Genomic DNA, 12,555 nt, shown 5'->3' with positions numbered 1-12,555 from the left:
GATATTTGTAATACTGGAAGACTGTTAATTCAGCAAGCCTTCATTCATAGTGTGCATGTCTCAACATGAGTCAACAAGATTCTATGGATACTGACAATATTTTGACATATGAACAAGATGTGTATTTTCCTCTGGCTAGTAAAATATGGTCATAAAGTCTTCATAGACATATAATATGCAGAATCCAACTAACCTGGCAAATAAAATGTTTGTTGAAATGTATTCTGGCTGTATCTCCAAAGTGCATTTGGAGAATATAGCATTTTGTTCATGCCAGGTATTGGACTGGTTGCTGGAGACTCAGATTTTCTATTTAAACAGGTTGAAGCAGATTTTTTACTTGACCAGTGACCTTCCTAGAGAACAATGTTAGTACAAAATTTGCCTTTCTTACAGATTTTCTGGAATGGAGGGAGTGAAATTTTTTTATTGCTTGTTAAAGCATAATATTTTGAATTAGCCTATAATTCACTTGCTGATTGCTTTTGGAAGGAATTAGTGATTCAGTGCAAGGGAAATAGTCTTAGGACTACACTTGGTTAATGGGATTATCATGGGTTCCTCAGATATTGATTTTGAGATTAGATCCTAAAAATGTCAGGGAAGGGAAATTAATACACGGATGCGTACTGAGATTTGTGAGCTTAGGTAAAGTAGTTATTGCTATTTTAATAAAGATGTTAAAATCTTACATCATGGCTTATTTTCCCATAGTTGTTGTTTATGCTTCTACTTCACTATAGGATAGAAGTATAGAAGTATACTTCTATGGCGTGCATAAGAAACAACTAAATTAGTTAGGGTGCCATTTAGTGTTATTTTTAGTGTTATCTTTAGTGTTATCAGATGGATCTCTGATTCTGTCGTATGCTTTGTACCATGCATCAGTTTGGTTGCACTGAATTGTTCTTTGTCTCTAGCTTAGATTTATCCAGCTGTCCTTTGAACTTTTTTTTCTTTTTTGAATATTTTTTTCCATGTGAAATTCTTATTTTATTCTTTTCTATCTTCATATTTTTTCCTTGTTCTTTCTCATTTCCTCCTTCTTTCTCTTTGTCTCAGTTTTTGACATCTGTTGTATTCATCAGAGATTTCCATCTAGTGTCATATGAAATGTTTGTCTGTAGGAGTTCATAGGAGACAAGCTGGGAATAGATTTCAATCATACTCCCTTTGCCACTGTGCTTGTGTCTAAAATTGTTCAAATGCAGTCGGAATGGAAGCAAAACTCTTTGGTGCTTCTTGATATTGGGTACATCTACACATTCCCTGTTACTATCTGGTTAAGCTATCTGGAAATAGACAAGAAAGCATTAAATTTCAGTTTGTCTTTCATTGGGCAGTAATTGTGAATAATAGTTATGAAGTGAATTTAGCTAATTTCTCTGAGCCCACAGCATTGACTGAGAAGAAGCTGCGCAAAATTACCAATGCAGAGCTTAGTTTTATGTTTTGGATAGACATTAGGCTCATATAAACAGTAAGAATTCACAAATAAGCAATGAGGAGAAATATAGAAATGAAATAAAGTCCCACCCCAAATGCTCCAAAGTGTTCACAAGTGAAAGTCTGTGCTTTTATTCTGTTTTTATAGAAGACGGTGTTCAGTCTGGGAATATAATTACAAACATTTCTAATTTTATCACATAGATAAAATCTGATTATTGATAGCATTGTTTTGTTTTTATCTCCCACACCTGGTTTTACCAGATTGTTGTTCTCTTCAGGTCAGACTAAAACACTGTACTGGTAATGGAATTACACTGGTGCATAACCAGAATAATCCCAAGGAATATCTGACCTTTGGTTTCTAAATATTTTAATATGGTTGTAAACATGTACAACCACTTCTAAACTGTGTATTCTATATAAATAGCTGTGCCATAATTGTCATATCTGAAAAGTGTTATGCAACATCAAAAAGAAAACATGCTGATTATTATCATGTACTGGGTATACGCTAAAATGTTAACACGATTTTACACTTTATTCTGTTGATACAAGAGACTAGAATACCTTTTGTTATTATTGATATTGTTATTTCTTTTTCAGTACCTTTTGTTATTATTTATATTATTATTTCTTTTTCAGTCCCTGTAACAGTTATAAAAGTCCAACTTACGAACATGTTAATACAATCAGTTGTCACTCTTTGTAGAATCATATTGTAGAGTGGCCTGGGTTAAAAAGGACCACAGTGATCATCTAGTTTCAACCCCCCTGCTGTGTGGTTGGGTTGCCAACCAGTAGACCAGGCTGCCCAGAGCCACATCCAGCCTGGCCTTGAATGCCTCCAGGGATTGGGCATCCACAACCTCCTTGGGCAACCCGTTCCAATCTTACTGATAATTATTGAAATAAATACTGTTCTGGAAATCATCTGTGGATTCTTTTTCAGTGGGATTTCATGAGATATTTGATGTTTATTTCTCTCCCAATATTGCTTGTTACTTTTGAAAAGTGTGCAGTTCGTGCAGCTACAGAAGGACGAATCCTTGTGTTGGAAGGTTTGGAGAAGGCTGAGCGCAATGTCTTACCTGTGTTAAACAATTTGCTGGAGAACAGGGAAATGCAACTTGAAGATGGACGTTTTCTCATGTCCGCAGAACGTTATGACAAACTTCTACAGGTAGGGAAATACCATTTGGATTTTCCATTCTTTTTTTCCTGTTCTTGGTAGTGCTTGAATACTGTTATGAAGAGGATAGTAGTTAGAAGCCAAATGCTTGGATTCGAACACAGTGTGTATGTGAGATGTTAGACAGGTTGAAATTTTAGGGTGGAAGTTAGCTGAGATGCATAACATTCCACTTCAATTAAAACACTGTTTTAACCTATATCCCTCTGCCCCCATTAAAAAAAAAAAAAAGACAGTTGCTCATGCCAGTTTTATATGCTGCTTGTATGTAAATTGTGGAAGCTGTTGAGGTTAAACAAAATGTATTTGTGAGAAGAGATTACAGTTGAAAGTGTCCCCGTGAAGTTCAGATAGTGCTTCAGCATTGTAGTAGTCCTGTTGATAAGCTTTTAAAATAGGATGCCAAACAAAGAGGTCAAGATTGGTGACACAGTATTTCTCAGTACTGTCTCACCTTTAATTTAGTAAAATATGTGTGAGGAGCCAATCCAAATGATAAGAAATGGATAGTGAGTTTACTTTTGATAGGCAATGGGATCATATCTGCTACTGTTACTACTTCAACCATTTTCATTTTCTTCAAGGTTTGAGTCCCATTGCTTACATTTGAGTTGGGCACTCTTGGGCCTTTTGGGGACCTTAGTAAATTTAATCTCAGTTTCCACCAGTACTCTGTTTCATGCTTTCGTGTGCTGTAGTGTCCACTCACATTCCTATTGGTCTCTTGTCTGATCTCACTCATGTTTCTGTCTATTGTGCCTGTTGATAAGTATATGATTTGGACCTATATGAAAAAAGGAAATGTGCAGTAAGCCTTCTAGTTGATCCCAATTAAGTGAGCTTGCCTTCTATATTCTTAGTACCATAGCAAATTTCTGAAAATATATTGATATTTCTTCAGTTTCTTATCTCTGCTTTGAAATCTTCTAATTTGTGCTTTTTCCAAAAATCTTTTTATGGTATTTAATAGGAAGATACAATTGTTGGGAGAATTATTACCAAATTTGAAAAGTAAGCTTTTAAATTTGTGATTGTATTTCAAAACTGAAAGTGAGAATTCAGACTCGGACAAGATCTCATTGCAAAGTAAAGCATCTTCTCTTTTCTTTTTTCCTTTTTAAAGAGGATTCTAATGATAAAACACTTCAGAATGAGTGCCTCGGGTGTACTGTTAATAGTTGATGAACTAAATAAATCTCCTGCTATAATACTAAATCTAATATTGTTGTTTGGCAGATATTACATCATATAAGCTAATGTTCATTTTCTCTTCTTCAGTGTGAATAATCATATATTGTATAACTAGGTCAAGGAAGACAAAACTGTGATGTGTGAAGATTTAACAGTGTATATTGCTTTGTGTGCACTGAATCTTTTACAGGACAGCAGCTGTAATACACAACATAGATGTTCTTGTGAAGGAGTCCAGTGATAGCTCTGTTTTGGTATTGCTTGTAATAAAGCATGTTTTGTAAATGAAAATTTTAAAGCAATAATGGTCTCTTTTACATTTACAAGAAGAAGGGAAAAGAAAAAAAAAGTACTCACAGTACCATACTTGTAGTGCTACAGGTTAAAATGAATTTTGTCATCTGTTTATTTTCTGTTCTTTTTGAAAGCAAGGTTCTGAACATGTAGTTCTGAACCATGACTGTCTGTGGGGCCTCTAATCAAATTGCCTGACAGCTGTACGTAATCAAATGTTCTATCTCCTTTTGTTTTGGAAAACCTTGCTTTTATGATCAGCAAATTGGAATAGATCAATGCTTTTTAGCATTTCTGAATGAAAGATGGGAATAATACCATATTTATAGCTAGACAAACAAGGATTATTAGTCTGTCTGCAGCTTAGTCTGGAGGAGTATTTAGTGATGTAACTTTTTTTTTCCTGCTTTATGTTGGTTAATTTAGGATCATACGAAGTCAGAGTTGGATGCATGGAGGATTGTTCGAGTTAGTGAAGATTTTCGTGTAATAGCATTGGGTTTGCCAGTACCTAAATATTCTGGTAACCCTTTGGATCCTCCCCTTCGCTCTAGATTTCAAGCTAGAGATATTTATCATCTGCCTTTTAAGGTAAGCACTTTAACAGAAGAGTTGGACTATCTGTACTGAGTAGAGCTATTATTTTGACATTGTTTTACTTAGCTCACCTCTGGAATCAATACCTGAACAATACATTTATCTTAAATGGCATTTTTTCATACTGCTCTCTAATAAATTCCTGAAAGGCAGGCTTAGAGTTGTCAAGGAATGTTGCAGCAGAAAAATAATTTCCATTAGACAATATAGCCCTAGAAGAAAGATTTGATAATATTTCCTTCCGTTCATAAAATTAAATCTGTGTTCAGGACTGAGTAGACTCTTCATGTCTAAATTAGCAGAAAAAATAGAAAGTGTCTCTCCATCATGTGCTGTGACCTACAGTATGACCCAAAAATGAATTTACTTTATGATTTCATGTTCTATTTTCAGGACCATCTTCAGCTATTATATTCAATTGGATCAAACATTTCTGCAGAGAGGTAATTTTTCATAATTAAAAGAAAAATCAAAATTAATGAAGAAATGTGGTGTCATTTCAGGTTTCCTTGCTATTTTTATAACTTGTGTCTCTACATGGAGACCAGAACTGAAGAAGCTTTTAATATGTGTGGGTGTATGCTCAAACAGCTTTTTATATGCAGCCTTCGTAGTGAATCCTTAATGCTTTAGAACTTCAATCACACATTATTTTTTTTCTGCTCAGATAGAGTTTCAGCATCTTATACTGATCTTAAACTGTAATTAACTGTTTAGGCTTTAGTATTTTAAGTACAGATGGAATATGTAAAACTCTGTACTTATTTTTTTCTATGCAGAATTTCTCAGATCCTGTCTTTTGCTACAACTCTCTGCTCTCAAGAATCCTCTACACTGGGACTTCCAGATTTTCCTTTAGACAGCTTATCTGCTGCAGTTCAGATTTTGGTAAGTGTATACACATGTGCTGTGAAACTGTACAAGCTTAAAATTTCTTAGAATTAGACCTGTATTTTTCGTGTGTCTGGAAGAAGATGAACAAGAACATTTTGGGGAAATAACTTAAAAATCCGAAGATGGTTTGAATAACAATACTTCAACCAAGCATAATATGGAAGGGCAAGGAAAGGCACAATGCAATATTTTTAAAATAGTTGAATGTATCTGTGTGTTTTCAAAATAATGTTCCTACTCTGCTTAATCAACTTCTGTGACTTCAGATACAGCGTATGTGATGACAGTGAGGTTGTCGTGGACCTCTTTGTATTATCAGTGTAGAGAAATAAGCATTTTTGTAGGTTGTGATTTTTCTGTTTTAATGCTGCATTACAAAGACACTACTCTCCTTTAACAACAAAAAGTTCAAATGCAGGTGCAGAGACTGTTAATGCAATAAATAATAATATGCTTAAATGCAATGTCAGAGACCGGTAAGTTGTATTAGATGAATCCCATATTAGATCTTTGGGATCTTTGGGATGGCTGGTGAATTTAGAATAAACTTAAGGGAGTTATCAGCAGATGCAGGCTGAGCATATTTGAAGGTACAGTAGTTCTCCTGACAGCTACAATCCATAGTGGAGAAGTCTAGTAGAATAATTCTCCACTGTATCTTCCATGCAATCATCTCACCAGTGGTATTGCTCAGTGACAATAAGTTTTATTGGATTGTACATATTAAAAGGTGTCAGTTATTTGTGTCACTGTTGTGCTCAGTCCCTTCAACTATAAGCTAGAAAGTCATTGTGCCTGATATTTAGAGATGGAATTTTGGGTCTGAATTAGTGGTATTACATCAGATAGTATGAAGTGATTAAGATTCAGGTTTAGAGAACTGAAAGAGCACATAAAGGGCTTTGGAAAGAAATACATGATGGGTTTTAAAATAAATTACAACTTTTTATTCTTTAAGCCCTGTATGAAGAATTATTTTTAAATGACTGCCAGATAGCTTTCAGAGAGATGGAAAGAAAATGAGATGTAAGCCATTATCTAAACCGTGGAATGAAGGAAGCGTTTTATTTTACATTAGAGAATGTGAAAATGTTACCATTGTATGACAGCATCTTTTTTGGATAGGCCAGAACTGTTTCTTTTAGAATTAGTTTTAATCACTCAGTTTTCTAAGCCAACTGTTCTCACTGTTTCTAGCTGGAACATTTCTCCTTCACACACTGGGTCATCATCCTCTACTTTGATTTAACCATTTTTTTGGTTTTGGATTGATTTACAATTGTAGAATCATAGAATCCTTAGAGTTAAAAGGGACCTTTAAAGGTCATCTAGTCCAACTCGCCTGCAATGAACAGGGACACCTACAGCTAGATCAGGTTGCCCAGGGCCTGATCCAGCCTTGCCATGAAAGTCTCCAGGAACAGGGCATCAGGCCCATCTCTGGGCAATCTCTTCCTGTGCCTCACCATCCTCAATGTAGAAGGTTTGTTTTTGTTTCTTATTATATCCAACCTAGATCTACCTTCTTTGAGCTTGAAGCCACCTCCCCTTGTTCTGTCACCACAGACCCTTCTAGAGAGTCTGTCCCCTTCTTTCCCGGAGCTCCCCTTTAGATACTGAAAGGCTGCTATCAGGTCACCTTGCAGCATTCTCCAGACTGAAGAGCCCCAGCTCTCTCAGCCTGTCCTTGCAGGAAAGGTGTTCCATCCTTTGGATAATTTCTGTGGCCCTCCTCTGGACATGTTCCAACAGCTCCATGTTTCTCCTGTACTGAGGACTCCACATCTGGATGCAGTACTCCAGGTGAGGTCTTACCAGCACAGAGCAGGAGGGCAGGATCACCTCCCTTACCCTGCTGGCCATGCTTGTTTTGGTGCAGCCTGAGATATGGTTGGCTTTCTGGCCTGTAAGGCTCCTGTCCAGCTTCCATTCACCAGTACACCCAAACAATAGAGCAGTGTAGAATGTATATATCATAAAGACTGTCTCCCTGTCTTCTACATAGATTAATGTAGTTTCAAAAATGTGTTTCTTAGTTTGAAAACTCATTTCTCCAAATTTTTTTGTAGTATGCTGTTCTGAAGAGGCTAATTTTGGATATGCCACTGTAATTATTATTAATTTGAGATAGTGTGTGCAAATTATATGTTACATCTTTATTTATAGAGGGCTTTTAAAATGCAGTAATGGGCTTTGTGATCCTTTAGGCAGCATATTTACTACAATGCTCTTAAGTTGTTTATTTTTACTGATGTTTTTTTAATATGGAACATTATAAATGCTACTGATTATAAGTATGAATTGAATTATGCATTTCATAAAATATGCATCTCCTGATCTCATTTCTGAGCAACTCTTCTCTTTAGTTGGATCTCTGCATAATCCAAGTCTGTAACTGAGAACTGATCCATTTTATTTAAATTATATTAGAGCATGTAAAAAAAGTAGTAGCAGTCCACTAATTGTTAATAACAACAGTTACTCAGGATCAATCCTTAATAACGTGCATGTCTTTTGTGAAGCAATTGAGCATTATTTTAGGATTTTTTGAAACACTTTTTCTACCATGGCGAAAGTTGTGTGCTTGTCTTTTAACTATTCTCAGAAGTACTTCTATTTCTTTCTCTGTTGCTGTGGCAAAATGACTGGAACAATTGCTAGTTCAGATAACAGCTGACAGAATAATTAATACTTATAATTAGCAAGGAAGTGTAAAACATTGTTTACAGTTTTGTTTGGGAAGTGCAAACATCCTTGGTAACGCATTTCAAAGCAAAACAAATTTTGTTCAGCTGTTCCAAACTTTCTAAAAATTAGTTAAGTAAAACCTGTACAATATAATAGAATTAGAAGTAAATATTAGAAATTGCTATGAAATAGTAGGCTGTTATTGTACAGATTCTTGTCATAGTGTGAAACACGGTTTCCACTGGTGGAATTTGTCTCATCTAACCTCAAGTGATGTTAAGATTCTGAGACAGTCCCTGTGGCTTCCATTTATGCACGGGAGAAGAAGTGCTTGTTTTGGCATAATTTATCTAACTTGCTTGGGATACTTTCATTGTAATGAACTGCATGTTCAAAATGCCTGTTTTGACATCTGACCAACTGCTGGATGAGTTGGTCATTTGTTTATTGCCATTAATTTTTTTATTTCAAGTTTAGCACTATTTTGGATTTAACACCTGATGAATGATGAACCAATCATTTTATTTCATCTGTATTTTTAATTTGAATTAGGATTCATTTCCTATGATGTCAGTCCAGCATGTTATTGACCGGCTTTATCCCTATAATGTTTTCCTTGGAAAGGAAGGCAGAACTGCTGTCAAAGATGCACTAAAAGTAAGTATTGCATGTTGTAATTCAAGGGAGCAATGGATGTTGACTAATGCTACATCATTATTTCAGTTTTTAAAAAGAATAAAAAATCTTAAGTGAGTGAGGTGGTTACATTATTGCTGGTATGAATACAGTCTTTCAAAAGCACTTAGATGTTCATGGATTCCCTTAGAGTGCTCATAGATTCCATTAGAGTGAAAAGCAAAACTTGTTTTCTATAGAATTCTTAGACCTGACTTCAAGACTGCACAAAACTCGTTACTATAGAAATGTTTGCTTGAGAGTAGTTTATTATGTGGCTAAAGTAGTTAAATGCTTAAAAATACCTTTGGCACCTGACCTTTTAGAGGAGATATTGAAATAAAAACAGATCACATGTCACAAGATGCATTTGATAAAGTATACTTAAAGAATGTATTCGTTTTCTGGCTTTAGTCTGTATTAGCCTTTTCTTGTTTGTTTTTGACCAGATCTGTTCTGTTGTTATGATTGTGTTTAATAACAGCTTATCAAGCTTGTAATTGTACTGGGTTATTCTATTAATCCTTTTAAAACTTTAGCACAGTATTAGCTTGCTTTCTTCTTCGAATGTAGGAGATATTGCAAATAAACATTTGCAGCCTAAACCATCTCACCCAGCTCTTTCAGTCCTGAAAAATGGAAGTCATTTGTACCTGCCTATTTAGGAATATTCAATGTAGTGGTTAGGGAATGGTCCTGAACCATGTCTGTGTGTCAGGGAATGACAGTTATCTGTCCTTGCTGCCACTTCCCAAATTTGCACAGGAGCTTGGTCCTGAACTCCCTAGTTTAGCTAGGCTATCAGCTTGTTTTCATGAGTTTTTGCTTTTGAAGGAGGTCCTGCTAGTGTTCACAGGCCTTCAGAACTTCCTGCTCTGGGATCCTGTCTGTTACTTCTCTGAATGAGCCACTCTGGTCCCATGAAATGCGAGATCTGTACTCTGTTACTTGGCTTCATTGCTTCTCCTCAGAATTTTGACCTCCATTATTTCATGGTTGCTGCAACCAAGGCTGCTGTCTGTTGCTGCACCCCCTTCCTACTGTTCCTTGTTTGTGAACAGCAGAGCCACTGTACATCACTCCAGCACAGCACCTGTGGTAAGAATTTATTCCAGACAACCTTCCAAAAAAGGTAGATTGATTGTGTCATGCTGTGTTTCCCTTCCAGCACACATCAGCATGATTGAAATTGCCAGTAAGAACCAGGATCTAGATGGAAATAGAAATTTCTGTTAACTCTGTTAACAGAGCAGAGACAGTCACTTCTGTTCTTAATGTGCTTTTATTGTTATCTTGTCCTTTTTTTTTTTGCTATCAGTATGCATAGCAGGAATCTTTACATTCTGTACTATTAGCTTTCTTCATTTGCTATTTCTTTTAATAAACTTTCTGCTATGTATGCTTTTTCTTCTTATATGAGGGTTGACTTTCTTTCTTAGTGACTGTCTACTTTTAAATCTTCTTTATCATTTAAACTTTTCTGTGTTAGTTTTTCTTATTTTGATATTCTTTGTCAGCATGACTTTCATAAGCTTGTCTCTCTAGGTTAGCAGATATGTATAATCCTATTAGGAATTTTATTCTGTTTGCATGCAACAAAGCAGACAATCTTATAAAATATATTAAACAACTGGTTGTACTGAGGAACTCCTGTTTATAATTGTACTTTAGTAGTAGCATTGCAAGAACTGAATACAAAATTATTTTTGCCATCCCATAAGAAATGTGAAGGAGAGGAGTCTTGCAAAGCAATGTGCTTGATTATTCTGCCCTTCTCCAGACATTAAGAGTATGTCTAGCTATGTTTGCTACTGAAAATTATGTAACAGAATACAGTTAAGGAATATTAATTTCAGCAAGGAAAGATTGAGTTGAAAAAAGTATTCCTGACATATATTTGGAGTTGATTAATTAATTTGTGAGGATTTAATCACCTTTTAACATCAGCTAATGTTTAAAGAAAACAGAAACAAATTCCTTGTCATAAATGTAAAGTTTAATGATCAGAGTTGGAGACAGATATGGGCAAGTAGTGCACTAGCTTTTAATGTATCTTACTTTCATGAGCTGTTTCAGTCAGCTGTTGGAGGTGAGAAATGAGGTAGATAGCTGGCTGAACAGCTGGTTTTGGCAGCTGTTAGAACCTGTGCATATTTCTAGAGGCCATCACATTCCCTGGATACTGTCTTCCCAACCGTAATCCTCAGCTTGGGTGTATCTTTTCCAAATGTGCCTTCTTTCTCAATAGGACTCCACTATGTCTTAGGTATTCCTCTTAATTCTTGCTCTTGATAATCAATGAAATGAGCTACTGACTTACATCTTCCCTGCAAATGAAATTAGTTACTGTGTTAGTCTTAGATATGTAAAGATGCTTTGAAATGCAGATCTCATGTTGAGTGAACCTATTAAATCTAGCCTTAGTTTTATCTCTATCTGTCTGAGAACTGTTTTGTAGGGTATAAAATGTGGCTCCTTGTGTCAGCCTAGCCAACACTGAGTGGAATCTTCCTTGATTGCACACCGAACCACTGTTGATGCTTTGTTAGAGAGCTGGTTATCATACAGGGCACTGGTACAAGGAATGCAGTTTCCAGTATTCCTTAGTTCATTACATCATTAGCTTGCGACAGACAGAAGTACCAATGAAAACTTGAGAATGATCTATCTTTGTGTACCTATATTTGAAGTTGCTTCATTTGAGAAACTGTCATTTTCTGTTTTGAATCTTAAATATTTTAAATGTAAGTGATCTTGCAAAGCAAGTTATGGCTTGGCTTGAATTCTGGGCTTTGTACTTGGATTAAGTATTTGCATGAGAAATTATTTTTGAATGGCAGATGAATATTTGAAATATGCTTGTAAAAAGTTATTTAACTTGAGCATTTCGTTTATACAGTTTAGATGTAGACAAATGACTGCTTTCAACCAAAACAGTCTCCAGTGAAACATTTCCAAACGATTAGCTTAAATATGTATGATGTCTTCCACAGTAATGAAGTTTTCTTTCCTATGTACTATTGATGGGCATTTATAAAACTGGCCATTGATATTCAGTTATGTTTGTGGCTCACAAGAGATTGTAGCTAATTCCTTCATTGTTCCATAAGCTTTCAGTTGTTTCAGATTCATCGCAGATTTGGGCTTTGCTTTTTAAATTCTTACGTGCCATTTGCATGCTTGATTTTTTTTTTATGGTATTGGAAACATCCGCTGTTTCATTTTTGTTTGTTGCTTACTTTTTTTTTGCATTATTTGTTCATCCTCTTTAATGTTGCCTGACCTCCTCCTCTGACCTCCTCCTCTATTTTGCTGCTTCTCAGTAGGAAGCCTCATTGAACCACAGAAGCACTCTCTTACAGAGTGGGCTAATATTACAGAAAATTGGATTCATCTTGCTTAGATATCTTGTTTAGATAATTCTATTATTCTGGTTACTTCTGAGATCTTTCTATTACAAACTGTAGTCTAAGGCAGAATTTGCTTCTCTTTCATCCCTTCCCACAAAGTCATTTATAAACTTTGTGTTTTTTGCATTAATGCCAATTTGCAGTTCTTATTTTGCTTCTTGTACAATT

General features: G+C 35.5%; 2 protein-coding genes across 4 annotated transcripts in view; one reads left to right on the top strand and one right to left on the bottom strand.

Moving 5' to 3' along the window:
• NAA16 (N-alpha-acetyltransferase 16, NatA auxiliary subunit) overlaps positions 1-12,555 on the bottom strand; it is a 366,631-nt gene that overhangs the window by 113,575 nt on the left and 240,501 nt on the right. The window lies entirely within an intron of this gene.
• Positions 1-12,555, top strand: part of VWA8 (von Willebrand factor A domain containing 8) — a 174,965-nt gene that overhangs the window by 33,661 nt on the left and 128,749 nt on the right. For all 3 annotated transcript variants that reach the window (XM_052705551.1, XM_052705550.1, XM_052705552.1), the window contains 5 exons: positions 2,462-2,629; positions 4,550-4,714; positions 5,114-5,163; positions 5,500-5,608; positions 8,855-8,959. In XM_052705551.1, coding sequence (XP_052561511.1) covers positions 2,462-2,629; positions 4,550-4,714; positions 5,114-5,163; positions 5,500-5,608; positions 8,855-8,959 — 597 coding nt within the window. The remainder of the gene's footprint in view (positions 1-2,461; positions 2,630-4,549; positions 4,715-5,113; positions 5,164-5,499; positions 5,609-8,854; positions 8,960-12,555) is intronic.

Source organism: Tympanuchus pallidicinctus, unplaced genomic scaffold, assembly GCF_026119805.1.
Source record: "Tympanuchus pallidicinctus isolate F22 unplaced genomic scaffold, pur_lepc_1.0 scaffold6, whole genome shotgun sequence".
Lineage (NCBI taxonomy): Eukaryota > Metazoa > Chordata > Aves > Galliformes > Phasianidae > Tympanuchus > Tympanuchus pallidicinctus.
The sequence above is the reverse complement of the archived record's forward strand: the minus strand, read 5'-3'. Positions and strand labels throughout refer to the sequence as shown.